The 19,961-nt window shown below is 35.6% G+C and overlaps 1 protein-coding gene and 1 long non-coding RNA gene across 7 annotated transcripts in view; both read right to left on the reverse strand.

Annotated features, from left to right (window-relative positions):
* LOC141376109 (uncharacterized) overlaps nt 1-19,961 on the reverse strand; it is a 607,180-nt gene that overhangs the window by 539,242 nt on the left and 47,977 nt on the right. The window lies entirely within an intron of this gene.
* Nucleotides 1,050-19,961, reverse strand: part of wars2 (tryptophanyl tRNA synthetase 2, mitochondrial) — a 44,891-nt gene continuing 25,979 nt past the window's right edge. For 2 of the 6 annotated variants that reach the window (XM_073911837.1, XM_068223370.2), the window contains exons 4-8: nt 13,465-13,722; nt 6,730-6,810; nt 5,134-5,216; nt 4,932-5,050; nt 1,050-1,689 (exon numbers count right to left, since the gene is read on the reverse strand). In XM_073911837.1, coding sequence (XP_073767938.1) covers nt 1,241-1,689; nt 4,932-5,050; nt 5,134-5,216; nt 6,730-6,810; nt 13,465-13,722 — 990 coding nt within the window. In that variant the 3' untranslated portion in view covers nt 1,050-1,240. 6 annotated transcript variants of the gene reach the window in all.

Raw genomic sequence — 19,961 nt, forward strand, 5'->3', positions numbered from 1 at the left:
ATTTAAAAGAACAGCAAAGTCCACATCACAACTCTAATGATAGAGGACAGAGGAAATGGTTGGAATCTGTTTTAGAACGATAAAAACATTGACAGCCAATCAGAATCCAACCTGCTGTATGGAAGAAGCTCGAGCATTTAAAGAAGCAGAATCGCTGAACGTGCAAACAACAACATCCTGAATTTAGTATTAATGCTAGCTATATGAACCGCTCTTGAAGTGAAAATGCCTTCAGACTGTATAATCTGAAATAAATGAAACCTTTCTAACATATATTTACAGTCCTGCCTTAAACGAATATTTCATCAAAAAAAATTAAAAAAACTATTCAATGGGCATAAAGTGGTCTCAAATCTTTGAACGTATATTTCTACATCACAAAAGAAGAAATTTTGAAGTATGTTGGAAACGGGTAGCCATTAAATCCAAAGTAGGAAAAACAAATGGAAGCCAAAACCATTTTCCAACATTTTTCAAAATATCTTCTTCTCAAGAAACTCAAACAGGTTTGTGACAAGTGGAGGATGAGTAAACTAATGAAAACATTAAAACATACTCTGCTTTAAAACATAAACTTTTAAAACATATTCCTTTTTGCCTAGTAGTTGGTCTTGACATCTGCTTAAAGATTCAATCTTATAGTAGGCCTGTCACAATAATCAACTACATCATGTCATAATAGTCAATATATCAACTATATTGAAAAAATATTTTTTGAGTACATAAAATGGTGTTAAAATGACAATAATATTGTTTATGGCAATATATTTCGGTGGAATATATCACACAACAATAAATAGATATACTCTTGCCAAATTCTGCAATCAATGCAATACAACTGAGACATTATCCTCACACAAGCACTAAATGCCATTTTACTCTGGTCACACATGTACCGCATGTATGAAGTGTCTACTATATCATCCAAGCAAAATTTGGCAAGAGTTTTCCTCCACTTCTGGACTGGCAGTAAGTTTTTCCTGCTCAGCATGTGTGTGTTGAGGCATGCATGAGACAGAAAATTATTTTCAATGCACCTTATTCATATACCAATAAATAAAAAGGTTATTTATTTTGCTTTAAATAAATAAAAACAGACAAAAAAGTACAATTAACTGAGCGTTTGAACAGGCTGTGATGACAGCTGTGTAATTTACTTACTGGTAAACTAAATGACTCTTAGACAAAGATATGTTTGTGTTGCATCTCACAGTTTATGAATATCTTAAAACAAATGGCCTTAATAGAAGCCCAGTAGTTTTCTCACTTCCTTCATTACAGGAGCTGCAAGGCTACGTGCCTTTTCTGCTCCTTGGGCTAAGAGACTCTCAAGGTAGCCCTGGTCGGCCCTCAGTCTTTGGATCTCCAGCCGAATGGGTTGCAGTTTCTTTATAATAGCCTCGGCCACCATATTCTTGTATTGTCCAGTGTCCATACCTTCAGCCAGCCTGATCACCCCTTCTATGGTCTGTCCTGACACAGCTGCATGCATGGAGACCAGGTTTGATACACCTGGTCGAGTATCGGGCTCATAGGTCACTTCTGAAGTGAAGTCAGTCACGGCTCTGCGGATCTTCAGTGCAATGTCATCAGGCGTGTCGGTCAGGAAGACTGCAGAAAACCTCTGGGGGTCTGATTTGGACATCTTTGAGGACGGATCCCGGAGAGATTTTACCTTGCGTGTGCCACCTGAGAGTTACAGTAACAAGCAGAAAAGTGAAATATTTAGAATATTTCCGTGCGTTTGTTATTCACTTTTGTTTCAATGTTTGGTTCAGTACTCAATAACATTGGAAGTGGATCAAAATTGTTTGTCAAAATAGTCCCAATTCAAGAATGGGTGTTGTTCAATAGTTTTAGGAACACTTTGATTTTGATTAAAATGTTTACCACTGTATTGTACAAAAGGACACATTAAATTGATTCAAACTGACATAAAATTAATTTATTACGTTTTAAAAAAGATTTACTTTCATATAAATATTGCTCATTTAAACTTTAGTATCCAAAAGATAATAATAATAATAATAATAATAATAATTAATAGTTTTTAGCACTAATATTAATATCTATATATTATAGAATATATCTATAACATTATAGAATAAACAATATTACAAAGATTCGTGAAGGGTCATGGAGACTTAAAACTAATCAAATTAATTTAACATCAGGAATAAATAACATTATTAAATTGTAATAATATTTACATAATTATCAATAAATATTATATTAATTGTATGTTTGATTAAAAAAATGCAGCATAAAAATTATTTCAGTAAACTCCCAATACACAAAACCAACAAGTCAAACTCCAATTAGACTGAAATGACGCATGTTTGGAAAGCAACTGGGTTGTGTAAATATTATTTCTTTGTAATATCACAACACAGATGGTCCATAATGGTTTTATCTTTGATTTGGTTTCAGGACAACAGATATTGTTTGGCTTCAGCTTTGGCACTAGGATGCAGACGCAGTCTTCCTTTACATGTACAGTAAGAAGAGCAACGAGAACCGGTCCTTTGTGAAGTCATATATAGGGGAAACTCCCCAGATCCATTATCACCCCATCACTCAGATAGAGGAGGAAGAGAACATTCCTTTAATCAAAGCGCCATTGCACACATGACTGGTTTCATATTGTGCTTTTATGACAGCGATAATTATAGAGAATGAAAGACCGACGGTCCAACATGCCAGCCATGTGTGCGTACACTTATTGTGCAAAGGGTATGTCATTTTGAGAGTGTAAAATACAGTGAAGAATTAAGGGAGCTCAAGAATACAACCGAGAGCACAGACTAGACTCATTTGTGCATTTGCTCAGTGGCAGAGTAATTTGTCATACCTTTGAGCTTTTTAGATGTTGTGCCCAGATGAATTTTTATGAGAATTTATTAAAATAGGGAAGTTAAAACCAAAATAAAATTTGGTTGTACGCATATACACTCAAAATTTTTCATCTTTAATTATTTATCAAATACTTCCATACTTACCTTTCTAAATATGTTTTAAAAAAAACAAGAAAAAGGTATTTCCTATATTTTTTCTTCTAGAGAAAGTTTTTGTTGTTGTTTAGCTGTAATATAAGCCCTTATAAAAATCAGTTTTATTATTAATCATTTAACAACACAAGGGAAATAGTACAAGCGTAAACAGGTTTCATTAGAATCTTTGTAATGTTTAGTGTAATGACAACTAATTTGTCAAAACATACAGAGACAATTCAAAATGACTAGAAATGTTGTAAATTTATGCCACACAAGCAGGCGGTTATTTCTTTTAGCAAAGAATCCCCGAATGATTGGAAAAAGTCGACCACCATAATTGTTTTAGTTGTCAAGCAAAAACATTTGTGTGACGACAGAAATCTTAAAAATCTTGTTTTGCAGCTTACAAAGAAATTACAACACTACCATCTTGAAGTTGAAGTCATAATTATTAGCCCCCCTTTGAATTTTCTTTTCTTTAAAAAAAAAAAAAAAAAATCCCAAAAGATGTTTAACAGAGCAAGGAAATTTTCACAGTATGTCTGATAATATTTTTTCTTCTGGAGAAAGTCTTATTTGTTTGATCTCGACAAGAATAAAAGCAGTTAAAAAAAATTCAAACACCATTTTCAGGTCATTTTAGAACAAACCATCGTTATACAATGACTTGCCTATACCCTAACCTGCCTATTTAAACTAATTAACCTAGTTAAGCCTTTAAATGTCACTTTAAGCTGAAAAATATCTAGCCAAATATTATTTACTGTCATCATGGCAAAGATAAAATAAATCAGTTATTGAAGAAATGACTTATTAAAACTATTATGATTAGAAATGTGTTAAAAAAAAATCTCTCTGTTAAACAGAAATTGGGGGAAAAAATAAACAGGAGGGCTAATAATTCCGGGGGATTTTATAAAACACAATTTTACAATATAAAACCAAAACATAAAACTACCAAGGGAACTCGCAGTCAATTAAACTTTTGGATTCTGACATCAACTGTTTAGAAAATGTTTGTAACAATTCCAAACTAGTGCAAAGCCATTACATTTGCAAAGAAAATGCACAAATAGTGGCTAAATCTGTACTTAACAAAATCAAATATACTTTGTGCTTTAATTTCATAACCGGTATAAAAAAATAAATAAATAAATAAAATAAAATAAAAAAGCTGCTATTGCTTTATTGTGTCAAAAAGTTCAGAGTTAAAATGTTTTAACCAAATAAAACAGCAAAATGACTATAAAGAACAATAGGTAACACTTAATAAAGTCTCATTAGTAAATGTTAACTAATGTATTAAAATTAACAGTGAGAAAAAGCCAGTAACTATGTTACTTTTAGTTTAAATTAGTTATTTTTATTAACTCCATTTAATAAAGCAATTATGTCTTGTAATCAGATTACGACTACGAGTTTAAACCATATTTAGCATTATATACACAAAAAAAAATTTTTAGGGTTCCACACAAATCATTCTTGTTGTCCAAACACAAATCAATTAAGTTAATATAACAACAATTAAATAATTCCGTTTCCCAAAAACACTCCAGAATTGTGTTGTTTCAGCTCCTTTTAAATAAGTAGTTTGAACAAGCTGCAAAAATATTTTTTGAGTGAAGCATCAACTAAGAAACTAACATCATCTAAAAAGAATATATAAAGCCAAATAGTCGCAGAACTTTTAGTCATGTAGTAGATCAAGTAAATTAAAAATGTTAATGTTTAAACTTTTAACCTATAAAAGTCTCCAAGCATTTGGCGTGGTTAGACACTACTGCGGATACAGTGTGAATATTCCTAAAATGCACTCTAATAGTTTTAACAATAAATAATCATGTTTTTTTTGAGTGCCCACTATGTCAGTATTGTGCATGTTCATTATTATAATGTATGTAAAGTCATGAGGTAAAAAACGAGAACGTCCAAACATACTGAGCAGGGCACGAGGCTCAGGGAAGAACTCTCCGTACTGGTTGTTAAAGATACGGGCCAAGTCCTGGGCGAGCTCCAAGTGCTGGATCTGGTCCTCCCCTACTGGCACATGTGTGGATCTGCACAACAATAACATCAGTCTCTCTCTCAAACAAAAACTGGAAATAGAACAACACATATTAAGAGCCCAGCCGAGTCATACTTGTAGAGCAGAATATCTGCAGCCTGTAACACCGGATATGTATAAAGCCCCACACTGCCTTCATTCTTCTGCTTGCTTTTCATCTGCGAGGAAAAGAAACTGAGGATTGACCACTGGTAAGCGCAGAGGGGAAAGTCTGAAATAAATCTAAAGCACCTTTCATTACATTTGGCTGCAAATGTGTGTTTGTTTTCTTATTACAATGAGGTCTAACATCATGCGGTGTCTCAGTGTCCCTGAATGAAGTAGTTTTGCCACATTAACGCACACAGGCAGCATCCAAAGGCCGCTTTCCGCCACGTTTCACATGCACTCAGCTGTTGAGTAAACAGCTAGGTGTTTTCCCTGCAGCGGTGGGAGGCTTCTGGCCGAGCACTCCGTCAGCAGCAATATAAAAGGGTTGTCCTCACTGGGTGAATCACAGTCATTATCAAGCCCTGTCTCTCCCTGCCAGGTCCTCCTACACCCCCTGACCGGCACAGGGAAAAGTCTGTCGCTGTGCCACATAGACAACTAACAAAGGAGGAATGGCTGAGCATTTAAATTGGCATGTTACCATCTCCTAATAAAAGTTTAGATTAGATTAGATTCAACTTTATTGTCATTACACATGTACAAATGCAAGTCAATGAAATGCAGTTTAGGTCTAACCAGGAGTGCAATAGCAGCAAGTGCAGGATATAGGTATAAGTTTATAATAGTTTATAAGTGCAATTATAGAAAAACTATGGGTAATATTTACAGATGGATGAGCATTATATACAGGTTGTATTAACTATGATCGGAGATTTACAATAGATGAATATATGTACATATATATGCACATACAGTATGTGTACATATATGTACAATATATTTATCATCTAATATCACATTTTATTCATTAATTTATTATTTGACTTAATCAGGAGCAGATAAAAAAACTATTGCTTAATATTTATTATTAACCATTAACTATGGTTATTATTAACCATTAATCGATATTAATAACCATTAACTATGACTCAAACTCCTAAATTGCTGCTTATTATTGGTTGTTAATGTGGTTGGGTTTAAGTATTGGGTAGGATACGGATGCAGAATAAGATCAAGCAGAATATGTGGATTATAAATACTAATAAACAGCCAAAATGTTAATAATATGCAGGTACTAAGCCTCTAGTAGTGGCCACTAGTGAAAATTGGACTCTATACTGAAGTGTTACCAGAATTGTTATAATTAGGTGCATTTAGGTTGGCATGTTACAATCTCCAATTATCATGCTTTTTATTTATTATTTGACAATCAGAGGAAGATAAAAACTTGTCTTTGTAAAAAACTATGGTCACATTTTTATTTTAAATTACAATTCCTGCTATTAATAAACCATTAACTGTGACTTAAACTCCTAATTTGATGCTTATTATTGGCTATTAATATAGTAGTTGGGTTCATGTATTAGGTAGAATTAGGAATGTAGAATAAGATCATTCAGAATATGTGGTTTATAAATACTAATAAACAGCCAAAATGGTAATATAGGCAGGTAATAAGCCACAAGTTAATAGTTAGAAGTGGTCTGTATGTTAAAGTGTTTCCAGAAATGTTGTAATTACCTTCCACTGAGGCAGGTGCCGTAAACGAGGCATGCTGGTCAGACAGCCCAAAATCCAAGAGAGCTCGGCGTGTTCTGAGACCTGCACAGATCAAACAAAGGATTCCTTTTCTTAATTTTGTTGAGAAAAACATTAAAAGTTACTCAACTTTTAGTTCTAGAAAAACAAAAAGACCACTTTAAAGTTATTACTGTTTCCATGGACATTAGGGAAATACATATATAAAGTATACATAAATTGTGCATATGTGCATTTTCCTCTATATTTAAGGTCTAAAAATATGGAATGTTTTAGACTGACCAGTCATTTTCAGCAAATATTTGTTTTATATTATTGAGTAATTTGAACTTTTAATGTCATTTTGACACATTTTTTTATACATGTCATCAGTAGTTGAACATTTTACTCAAAACACAACTATTAAATGAAAAAAATGTAGAAATCAGATAGTAGTGGTGGATAAGGAGATTCCCCCAAAAAATGTGTAAAGCGCATTGAGTGTCCAGAAAAGCACCATATAAATGTAAATTAGTATACATTATTATTATAATTCTTATCATCTAGAGCTGTATGAACTGGAAATTTTTCATTTACGCATTAATAATTAATTTCAATTGCTTATCTTGAAAATCAAACCAAATATAAAAATAACAAATGAATACATGAATATTTGTAGAAACAAAATACAGGGGAACAAATAATACAAACATTTTACAAGAAAAAAAAAAATAAATATATATATATATATATATATATATATATATATATATATATATATATATATATATATATATTGCTTTAATAGCTGTGTGATACTGAATTTCTGTATTATTCCCTTTGAATATAACAAGTAATTTCTAATAGAACATTATTTTTTACAATGTTTTTCATATATTACAACTTTTTAAAGTTCCTTTATTAATCCAACATCAAAACAATAATAGAACTTGGCACACAAGCTTTTATTTTGAGGACACTTCAGTAACACTAGACCTATTGTCATGAAATGAATCCATTGTTTTTAAAACAGTGAAAGTTCATTACACACAATCTAGGCATCTTCGTAGCGCCCCTATGTGGCAGTGAAAAGAACAAGATGTTTCCCACCTACCAACAGGTGCACAGTGGCACAGCATGAAGGCGTTATTTGATCTATACTCTATCACAAGCACCCAAACTAGTCCATCTCTCCTTACAAAATATGATGACGCTTTTTCAACTGCTATTGTGAAATCTGCAGAGTTACCAAGAGATCCACACACACACACACACACACACACACACACACACACACACACACACACACACACACACACACACACACACACACACACACACACACACACACACACACACACACACACACACACACACACACACACACACACACACACACACACACACACACACACACGATTCAAAATAAAAACACTCCTCAAAATCGTTCTGCTTCAGAGAATTAAACTTTATGGGTGCTGGCGACAAGGCCGCCATCTCTCATACTCACAAAAGGATTCTGAGGCATCTGACGTAAACCCTAAGAGGAATGAACATAAAATGTGATTTTATGGCACAGTGCTGAAAGAGATATTTATTACAGCTAGCTAATCTACATGTGAAAGTGAGACAGCGGATACAAAGATGACGGCAAAGAGGGTTCACAGCTGAATAATCTGATATAGTGTTGGTGGAGATCTCAGAAGACTTCATATTATCTCGATAATTATTTTCCACATTGAACGATAACGATATAAGTTGTTAATGCTTCCAGATTTGAAAGAGTAACCCTACAATGACTGGAGCCACAAAAATTAGAGGGTTTTTGGTAGTCGAAAATTTTGTACATCTCTAATATCAACACACTTTTAGAATCCCATTATAGTACATTTCTGCTGTGTGATTGGCTCTTAATCAATATAAAGTAAAAAAGTCCAGATCTCATCACTTTTATTGACATTCATTTTTATCTTGATGCGATATAATATCGTTTATCAGCCCAGCCCTACTTTATGTGAGTGCAAATTAGGCTTGGGCGGTAATACGGTATACTGCGGTATCTAAAAATAGAAATGATATCAGTTTAAATACCGTTATACCGTCATAAAAACAATGCACTTATGTGGGATACAAGGATTAAATATTAAATATAATTTATTTAATGGCTAAAGATGCATATGTGTGGTCATCATACCGGGAAAGTGTGGAGGAGAAAGAGAGAGCTGGGGAAAGATGGTGAGCCAAGGACTAAATGACCTGGTCTCGAAATAAACAACTTCTTGCAGTTTGGCAGTATTTTAGGTTTCAACCAAATGAGAAGAGAGAGGTGGTAAATACGGATGAGGCAATTTGCAAATTTGTGCAACAAAAAGGTGACAGCGAGACATAAAAATACCTTGAACCTAAAGTTTCATATACGAAACTAAAATACACTAACTGCTCAAGGATGGACCCGAGTTCACTCAGTGCAACAGTTTCAATGCCTCCTGATGCAAGACCAACAACATCTAAGTCCACCGCCAGTACGCAGCCGATGGTAATGGGGGCCTTCGGGAAAACAACAAAGTATAAAAGGGACAGTGTCAGTTGGAAAACCTGTACTGATGTAGTGACAAAATACTTGGAGAAAGAAATGGACTCTTTTCACAAAGAACATGGTAAAATACAATTGATTTGTGTGCACAAAAACTGTTCTGGAAGTTTATGTTAATTTAATTCTGTTTGACAGTTTTTTTTTTTATTATCTGCTATTTGTTGCTAATATAAGTTGTTAATATTGTTGTGCATGTTATTTTGTTTTTGTTTCAGTATTAGAGTTTGAGTTTGAGTTTCTGAACAGTTTAGTCACAAGCCAACAGTTTGGTGATGCTGTCTGAGTCTTATGGAATAATTTTATTATTCACAGTAATACCATATACCGAGGTACAATAGGGAGAAGGTTTGACGGTCTCAAAATTTGGATAATGCCCAAGCTTATTGCAAATATCTGAGACCAAGAAAGACTGAGTGAAAAAATAGAGAGCCAAATAAAAATGGATTATTCCTCAGACACACAAGTGTTAAAATAAATTAAAATAATAAAATCATGATTCTTGAAAATTAAATCGTTCTGGGTTTTGGAATTTTAAAAGGATAGTTCACCTAAAAATGAAAATTTACTCAGTATTTACTCATACTCAAGTGGTTGCAAATATTTTTGATTTTCTTTGTCCTGTTAAAAAGAAAGATATAGAAGATTTTTTGAAGAAAGCTGGAAACAGTTTGGAACAAGCAAAGGCTAAGGTTATTTTCAGTTTTGGGTGAACTATTCCTTTAATAAATAAAAAAGTTCTAGTGCAATATATCCCAAATGCACATACAGCTCTAAACACTAAGCTCAATGCTTAAGATCCGATTGATTTTAGCTTGTCATGATTTTTTCAGTGAAGTCAAGTGTTTTCCTTGGGCCAGGGTATTATTTTCACATGTGGAACAGTCTTAAGCTCGTATGTTCGATGGGAGGTCTTCAGCCTTGCCAAGATATGTGGCATGAAGCTAAAATGGAATAAAATCAGGGGGAGTGGGAGTGTGTGCATGTGTGTTTTTACATGCTCGCTGCAAAGTTCCTGCAAGAAAACACACAAAAAAAACCCGGCCGACACACTTTCACTCTGCTGCACAACACACACAAACACACACAGTTGAAAGCATATCAGGTGGCTGAGAGGAAGAACATGTCCACACTTATTATAGCTACCCTTCAAAAGTTGCTCAGTTCCAGAGAAAACGTGCCGGACAGCTAGCGAGTTGCTGCGTACAGTAAAATCTATTATTATCCTCCTTATTCTGCTTTATGTGGTCACTTTGAAGTGAACCGTGAAAACGAATCTGTGTGTTTTCCCCCCATCTTGAGAATTTGTAGAGATAGGAACCGGTTGGGTAAAATAAGCATTCAAAACTCGCCTCCTTTAAATAAATATCTGGGAATGGAAAATATGTTTTAGCTGACTGCCAGTAGTTGAGGCCAATAAAACGGACGGACGCCTTCATAGAACGAGGCTTCTGCAGTTATTTGAAAGGTGGCTCTGACATTTTTTGACATGTTTAGGCAGCAGGATTAAACAAAGATCTGTTCACTTTAAAAATATATCACTAGAAGCAGATATACATGGTTTACGAGATCAAGCAAACATTACATTTCTGCAATCATTTACCTTTATTTTGTTCAAAACCAACATTAATGTTTGAAAAAAAAATTGAGAAATATCTATGTAGCACAGAATATAATGAGACACATTAATCAAGCTTTTAATACAAAGCACATATCTACATACATTGTTAATAAAGATATATCATTACTGTGTATTTTAATTGCTTCACATTGGTTTGCGAGAACCCATGAGACTGAAGGGTGGTTTATACTTTTGCGTCAAGCAATCGGCCTGACCCACGGCACATGTCTTGCGTGTAGCCATGCATTTATTATTTCTGTGTGCTATTTATTTTCTGAAACGCTAGCTGGCAGTAGGTTTTGTTATGTTCATCGGTATTAAGTTTCTCCATAAGTGTTTTCTTTTTTGAAAACTAGCCAGGAGCGTCGCTAGACCCAGTTTAGACCCAATTTTGCCCCAGTAAAAATCACCAGTGCCCCAGTAAATGCATTGAGATATGATTTACTTCATATGCAAGTGTATTTATTAAGAGTAGTAATTCTGAAATAAAGACATTATTCTCAATGTGCAACCTAACCAACGCTGATAAAAGCAATGTAATATAATCATATAGCAAACTGACGCATTTCCGCGTGAGCAGAAAAACATACTCATGCACCTCACACACCGCTCTTGCTCAACCCTTACACGTTTTTTTTCTCTCGGTGCGAGTCCTGGTTGTTAACAAGCATGCCGAAACTTGCTGCTTGCTGCTCACGCACCGCTCATGCGCTGTGAAACCGGCATAACAGCCTTTTATGCAGAGGTGTCAACACGCAGTGAGTTTTGCAAGTCGACAAAACTAAAGTTATAATAATAAGAAAGTGACCTTACTAAGCATGTCTACTGATAAATATATTTTGTATGAAGCAAAAAGGAGGGATGACGAGTCAGGGAGTTAAGACTTAATAAACCTAATTCTTTGCCATGTGTCAAGTCTAAGACAACAGATAATGCTATAAAACATCTCTTTTTTGTATTCTATAGTATTGTCCATAAAATTTTATTCAAATGAAATTAATATTCATGCAAAAGAATTCATAAATGATCTAAGCATACCACTCCAGTTGTGTCTTAACATTGTTTTCTAGTTAAATTTAGGGACTAATTTCTGTTATTTAGAATAATAATTGTATAATAACAACAACACTTTATTTATTTATAATACATGGGTTTTTTTGTATTTATAAAATTTTTTTCGGGGGATGGTGAAGGAGGGTGTGTGCCGCAGTAGAGCTCTATGTCTAGCAACGCCCCTGACGCTACCTTAATGTACAAGTAGCTAAAACTCGCTCATTTAGAGGCGGGAACCGGCAGACGTGCAACAACTTTAATCATAAAGTAAACACAAAACATCTGGAGCTCTTTCACAGAACTCGACTCTAGTAAACATTTGCTCCATTGGGCTCGCAGCTCTCAGCACTGCTCACACTCTGCGCAGCTACCAAGCTGACTAATCACAGATCTTGCGCTACACGTCGTTACAATGTGTAGTTACATTTTTTGAGAGGTGCGCGTCAGCATCAATGGAGGCTTTGCGATCGAATGAAGGCTGCGCCAGACCATACACGTGCTCTTGATGCAAAAGTATAAATCAGCCTTCAGGAGTGTCATGTCACACTACTGCCATATCATATACCCTAATAACCCAAGACTACACTCTAAAAACCCTGGATGGTGTAATCCAGCATTGGGTAAAATATGGAAAAATCCAATCATTGGGTTTAAAATGTAAACAAATTAATCAAACATTGAATTGTCCATCTTTGACCCAATGTTGGGTGAAAACAACCAAGAATTTTTAGAAAGTAGTTGCGCGATAAAGCTAAGCAGAGTTAGGCATGGTCAGTACTTGGATGGGTAACAACCTAGGAAAACAAAGTTGCTGCTGGAAGATGTGCTAGTGAGGGGATTAGGGGTGACCAGTAACGCCTTATGCCCCAGTAAAGTGACAGCATATTGCAAAAAGCACATGATTCAGATGCAAGTGATTTGGGACAACATGAGGAAAAGTTACACAATTTAAATGTTTTGGTGCACTCTTTAATTGAAATCTTGAAAGTCTTTAAAGTCCCCAAAAAATCTAAACTAACCATAAGGTTTTGTTAGCTCACATTGCTAGTTTTGTGAACAATTCATCTGTGCATGTCATTAAGGGAAAAAAGTTGCTCTTCTAACGTTTAATTGAAATCTGAAAATGCACTTCCTGTGTTTTTTTTTCAGTTAATTTGTCAGATTAAGTCTATCTTAGCAAATGGGCGTGTTTAACATATTTAACTCCACCCCCTCCAACTGTCAGTTTTGACAACAAACAGTAATGGTGAGCAGGAGGTGTCTGTTAAGTTGTAAAAACTCTCCTCAAACCTTTTTGCCGATCTTTCTGAATGAAATGCCTACTTTACTACATCCATTCAGACCACAGCAGAAAAAACAAGAAAAGCCCACTGTTTGCTCATTTAAATTTCAGTTTCACTAGGAACTGTGTAACAATAGGGAAAAAAAAAAGGTCGCAGCTTCCAGTTCATGGGGACTTTAATGTAGGACTCACTTGAGACTGCTGGAAAAGTATGGAGCGTGTCGGGTCGATTCCACAGGCCAACAAGCTGGCAGCCATGTCCATGATATTATCTCGTAGCACCTGAGGGTCCTGAGGCTGAGTGATGGAATGAAGGTCTACGATGCTGTACATGACTGTGCTGTAATCATCCTGAAGGGCCACCCAGCTTTCTAGCGCTCCGAGATAGTTCCCTAAGTGAGGAATACCTGTGGGCTGGATCCCTGAGAAAACCAGTCCTTTAGAGCGGCTCTGTGGAGAAGTTTGAGACAAAATCTGTTAAGAAGAAAGACAAACAGTAATACGAGAATCAAAGCTGCACATAAAAATGAAGGCAAAAAAAGGTTTGTGGATAGCATACAGGAAGAAAGGGGACGCCCTACACAGTTTTATGAATGTTATCAAAGCGATAAATCCAAAGCACGTCTCGCACTAACAGAGCACCCTACTGGGTGAGAGAGTGCTAGAGCGGAACTGCTCCACAGCCAATGAAAACACTCCACAGTTCATAGCCAGCCAATAGTAGATTTTAAGAGCAATACAGTCATGGAATAACATTCACAGTAGTGGTCCTAACCAAACCAGCAATAGAAGAAAGCAGTGAAATATTGTAAACCAATAAGTAGATTAAAGACTGGGAATAATAAAACAAAAGAGATGTTAATAATATGCTTAGACTGACAATCCTTGGTCTTCAAGGAAAAATAGACAATGTTGTCCACTGATCTCAGAATAAATATTGCTACAGTTTTACTCAGTGGCTTTGGGGCATTTCTCACAACACTATTTACATTTGCACAACAGTTAATGCATTTCTCAAAACAATTAGTCATTTGTGCACATCATAGTAGCAGTTTATCATTCCTTCCAACAAATTGCAAATGCTTTTGGACATGCATCGATTGCTTTTATACAACTCTCTGCTGTTTTATAACATAATAATTTGCTTGTTGTGTCAGTCAAAACTAACTAAACTTGTAAATGCTGAATAGTCATTCCATATAAAACTAATAGTCCTCATTTCATTACTTGAGTCATTATATACAAAAATGTTGAAATAGCTGTCAAAATCTGTCAAGCTAATTTTATAAAGATTTTAAATCTTTTTTTTCTGAAAAATGCCTTCTAAACTGAACAATTTCATGAACGATTTACAGACCTGTGTATGTTGTAGGTTCAGTTCCAATATGAACTGCAATGTTGTTTACAGTTGCACACAGCTCTACCCAAAGGAAGTTTATGTTTGTTGTAAATAAGGGTGTTCTTTTTGCACGATGCTGTGAATAAATTAGAATTGCAAAGAGCATATGCAGTAAAAATGTGAAACATTCATCTTCAGTGTCTCATACTCAGATACCTCACTAAATGCAGTGATGTCTAACTTTACTGAAGTTTTAAAATGGCTGTGTAAATAGTATCTTGTGCTGTCTTGAGCATTTTCAGGAAGTGTCACCAAAATCTGACTTTTTTGCATTGGAAAAAATGTAGAGAGTAAACTGTCATAATAAAAACACGACAAAGCCATTTAACTATCTTGTTCATAAACAATGGTGTCAGGACTTTTCATCTTGATGATACTGACACTTTCATTGACATGAATACTTGCTTTTGAGGAATGAGCTCTCCATTTTGAGCACGTGGCGCGCTTTTGCAGGTTTTCAACTAGGTTTTGCAGTTTGTACTAATTGTTTTGAGAAATGCATTAACTGTTGTGCAAATGTAAATAGAATTGTGAGAAATGCACTAAAGCCACTGAGAAAAACTCTAATAACAGGACAAGATGTACTTGACAGTGGTTGGTGGCAGTAAACAGAAGTGAGAAGAGGGTCTCAGTAGGTCACATATACCCATTTTTTTTAAAAGCTCAGAACTTTAGTATCTCAGACATCCCAACCTAGCCAAAGTTGTTTGCAGAAGGGTCCCACTGGAGGCCTGTTCCATAAGTGGCAAGATGAAGAGCAGGCAGGGGGTGTTGGATCATACAAAGATAAAGTTTAAATGGTTTGCCTCCATTTCCAGGACATTATATCTCATTCACTGGCATCCAGGAGCACTATGAATCCCGGAGCTTCTGGAAGACCTAGGGCGTACTCTCACTAAGTACAGTTGCCTTGAACCATGACAAAGCGCGATTGTCCCCTCTCCCCCGACAGCCTGCACTCACACTGCATTTTACCTTCCCAATTGGTGCACACTTTAATCATAGATAATGTGACTGTTCAGTTGCAGCTAGGACATCTCAGTTCCAATCGCTGCGTAAAACATATGCTGGATAAGTTGATGTTTCATTCTGCTGTGACCACCCCTGATAAATAAAGGGATTAAGCAGAAGAAAAAAAATGAATGAATGAATGAATTAATTAATTAATTAATGAACGAGCTTCTGATTTTTACATTCAAAACCTCAAAATTTCCAAAACTCAAAAACTGTTGATTTTCCCCCAACTGAAGCCCAAAACTCCATCCACCAAAGACAAATAATCACTGTATTTACATAAAATGTTACTTATCCAAAACAAGGAAAGCACACTTGCATGAAACATCTGTTAACACCTGCATCACATGTATAATGTAACTTATTTCAGGGCCTATTTACAATCCATTTACAATCTATGGCTGCTGATCTGAAATCAGTTTGGATAGAGGAAAGCTTTTGGCCAGGGGAACGCAATCACAGATCCAGAGTCCTTAGCTAGTTAGCGTATATGATGAGAAAGCTATTTATGCCATTACTGCGTGAGTAATTGCAGTGCAGTGGCCTGAATGCACAGGGCCTCTCTGAGGTGTCAGAAGTGATTTGGGGCAGAACGGAGCCTGGTTCATGTGTGTTCTCACCTTGCGCTGTTCTCCTCTTCCCCTCCGGCCGATCATTAACCATCCAGACATGGTAATGGTGTCATTTGAGACAATCACACATAAGCTGAAACAACACTAGTCCCAACTACCGAAGGAATAATCAGCCTATCGTACCTCCCATCTACCGACAAGAAGGAATGTCAAAAAAATAACTTTTTTATATATCAGATTTTCTGGCAGCTTACATGATGAGGAAATTTTATTCAAGAGGTACATTACATTGACCTGAAAATGCCCATTCTCAGTGTCATTCCTCATTATTTATCAAGGTTGTAGCTATGTTTATGAAATTGATAGGGACATTTTCAAATCTAGCCAACCAATATAGAAACTCATACTTGCGTGATTTGTTTTAATGTTTTAATAAATCTTTATCAAAATGTGGTATTAATCGAGCCTGTTGATGCCATAAATAAAAGAAACAATCATAAAAATACAAGATTATTTCCTCAATTTACTTGTTTAATCAAAAACCAATTGAAAGAATATTTAATACAGTGTAAAAGACATGAATCAGTTAATGAACTTTAAAAATAAACTTGCTTAACTCATACACAAATATTAAATTCAATTTCAGTTAAATTTAACCAATCAAACTTGTATCTTACAAATAAAATCATGCCACACAATACTCTTTCTTTCTCATTTGCATTCATATTACTCAGATTCACTGGACTTGCTCTCTCTGTCCTCAGTTTTCCCAAACAGCCGAAACCTACTTGATGACACATGGCAGGAGTAAATTCTCTCTCTTTCTTTTTTAAACTGAAAAAAGCAGTTGTACCACAAGACAGCAAAGCAGCGAAAATATCTTTTAGGTCTACCATATGGAGTTCACATTCATTTGTGTGTGTATGTGTGCACAAGCTGCTAGGGTAACATGGTACACCTACAAGCCCTGTTCTTACACTCACATTGTTGGAGTGTCTGCGTGTTACAGGAGATGCAGGCTGAAAAACTGGCAGTAAGTGAAGATCCACAGTTTTTTTGTCAATTTATCTTGGTCCAGAAATTGAAAACAAAATAAACAAACAAACAAACAAGCAAACAAACAAACAGACACTCAAAAGCAAAAAATAAATAAATTAATAAATTAAATAATTTTTAATAAGTTATTATTTTTGAATAAGTTTAATAAATAAGTATTGCATCAACAAACAGAAAATACTGCAAAACAGTTATGGAGAGTGATGGAAAAACAGAAGCAATATTAAATCATGCAGCCAATACACAGAATAAGACTTAAATCATGCAAACAGGTTAAGATTACAGATGTGAAAACAATAATTTAATATAGGGTTAGAGGTTTGTATGGTTAGACAGGATCTGTTTTGAGAAATTATGTTTTCATGGGACATTTACACAAAATAGTTTTTGAGATAAAACATTTGTAAAATGGTTTTACCCATTAATTTATAGGACCGCTTTCAATGTTTTCTAAGGGTCGAGTTTGCAATTTCAATGCAATTCTTGTCTCTATGTAAACTACAAAAAATGCCATTTTTGAGAAAATGGGTATGTCCTGGCATGCATTTTAATTGTTTAGTACACGATAAACTTACAGGACTGTAGCTGTGTATGTGTGGCATTACTATACAAAGTGTCATCTACAACTACTAAACTGGAAAATAATAAATATTGTAGTTGTCTCTACAGGGATAATTTTGACAAGTCTGGTTTTTAAACAAAGAAAAAAGTGCAACAGCTAACATGAAACTTGTAGTATAATAAGCTTTTCAAAACATTGTTTTAAATCTCTTGTTGATGCCAGAGGCTCTGATCTAGTCAAATTCTAATTTTGCGACTCGGATACAAATTTCTATACAGAATAAATCAAAAATCAGTGTCTGGTTTTAGGGACATTTACTGTTTTTTTTTTTTATAGACACTTTTCACAAGACTACTATGAAGCGTTTAACAGATGTTAAATCCTTGACAGCTTTTAATATTTAGATTTTTTTAAAACGTATGAACATTTCTAGTATTTATGAATATAATAATGTGAATTATATCATCTTTGTGTCGAATTACAAAAAACTAATTATCGCTTATGCAAAGTGTTTCTAATGCAGCGTCTATGGAGTAAATGTGACGTTATCCTCTCTTCTGGCTGCCATCATCAGTCTCACATTTTTATTTTTTAAGTCTTGATAAACTCTACGATGGTGTTTTGTTTCATTTTGTCACTAAATAGGACTGTAAAAAAATATTTGTAGTACTCTCCCATTCACTGCGCTCTAAGTTTACACAACTGATGACTTCTGCTGCTAAGAAACCTAAAAATCTGAGAGTCTATAATGCCCCTCACTGGCTCTTATGATGTCTGATGTAAAAACTGGGCCCTGGATTTACACAATAATTAACACCTGGTCATTTACATGTTTCCAAGACTCTAACGGATAGATTACCCAAAAAAATATATATATATATCTCCCATCATTTGTTCTCTCTTATGTGGTTTTAAACATTTATGAGTTATGAGTTTTTTTTCTTTTTCTGTTGAACACTAAACAACAAAACTGGTTGCTGGCACCAATCAACTTCCATAGTAGGTAAAACTATGGAAGTCAATAGGTGTCAGCTACGAGTATTTTTTAAAGTATCTTAATTTTTCTTTAGCAGAAGAATAAAACTCAAAAATATTTCAAACAAGTTAAGTGTGAGTTAATGATGACAGAATTTTATTATTCTTTTGGTTGAACTCTCCCTTTAATAATGCTCTCTGATTTAAGTTCTTCAACAACATAACAGATCAAACTCAGACTCTTAAGAAATCTGGAGAAATCTGAATTTTCTGACATCCCAGCAGAAACAGCCATCTTTGCATGCCAATCCCAGCACCGCCTTTCACCACCTTTTATGGTTCTGCAGGAAAGCATCAGCAGCTCAGTAAATGTGGAGAAGCTCTCCACAGGAGCTGCTATCAGAGAGGGAGTGTGAGGCCGGTTTTGAACAGCACCTCTGACCCTCCCGCCCCAGTCCATTTGTCCCCCACTAAGCTTCAGACACACAGAACCCACTGTTATGGTGTCTATCAGCATTGCCTCACTCACCCTATTAAAACAGACATCACGCTGAACAGCAGAAACACATGCCTTAATCCTGCCACTCTCCGCTGGGCTACCAACAAAGCCCCGCTTTAGTGAAGTATACAGCAGAAAATCATTTTTACGCACCTTCCCTGCTGAAGACAGGAGGGAATGTGTACTTTTGAGGTACCGAAATATTCCCAGCTTGAATTGAAGTGCGAACGACAAAGGAATAAAACAGGAACCGAAGCAGATTCGAAGGGAAAACATATTAAGAGAAAGCATGAGTGACAAAGCCAAAAAACAGGGGAAGAATGAGCAGGAGACGGACCAAGAGAAGAGGTATGTTGTGGGAAGGAGGGCGGCGTACTGGAGGTGGCAGGGGGGCAGGAGACGGAGCGTTTGATTAAATCTGCGGTTGACGTTTCGGACAGGTGAGATTGATGAGGTTCCTCTACGCTTCACACTGTGCAGAAAGCGCAGGGAGAGGAACAGAAACACGCAGTGTGGAGAGCCAGGGCTGGGGGCCCTCTCGCACCGTGGGGTCCCCGGCCTGATTAATGGGGCTGGAGTCCCTTCAAAAACAGCGCTCCCAGCAGAAAGGGC

Source organism: Danio rerio, chromosome 9, assembly GCF_049306965.1.
Source record: "Danio rerio strain Tuebingen ecotype United States chromosome 9, GRCz12tu, whole genome shotgun sequence".
NCBI classification, from domain to species: Eukaryota; Metazoa; Chordata; class Actinopteri; order Cypriniformes; family Danionidae; genus Danio; species Danio rerio.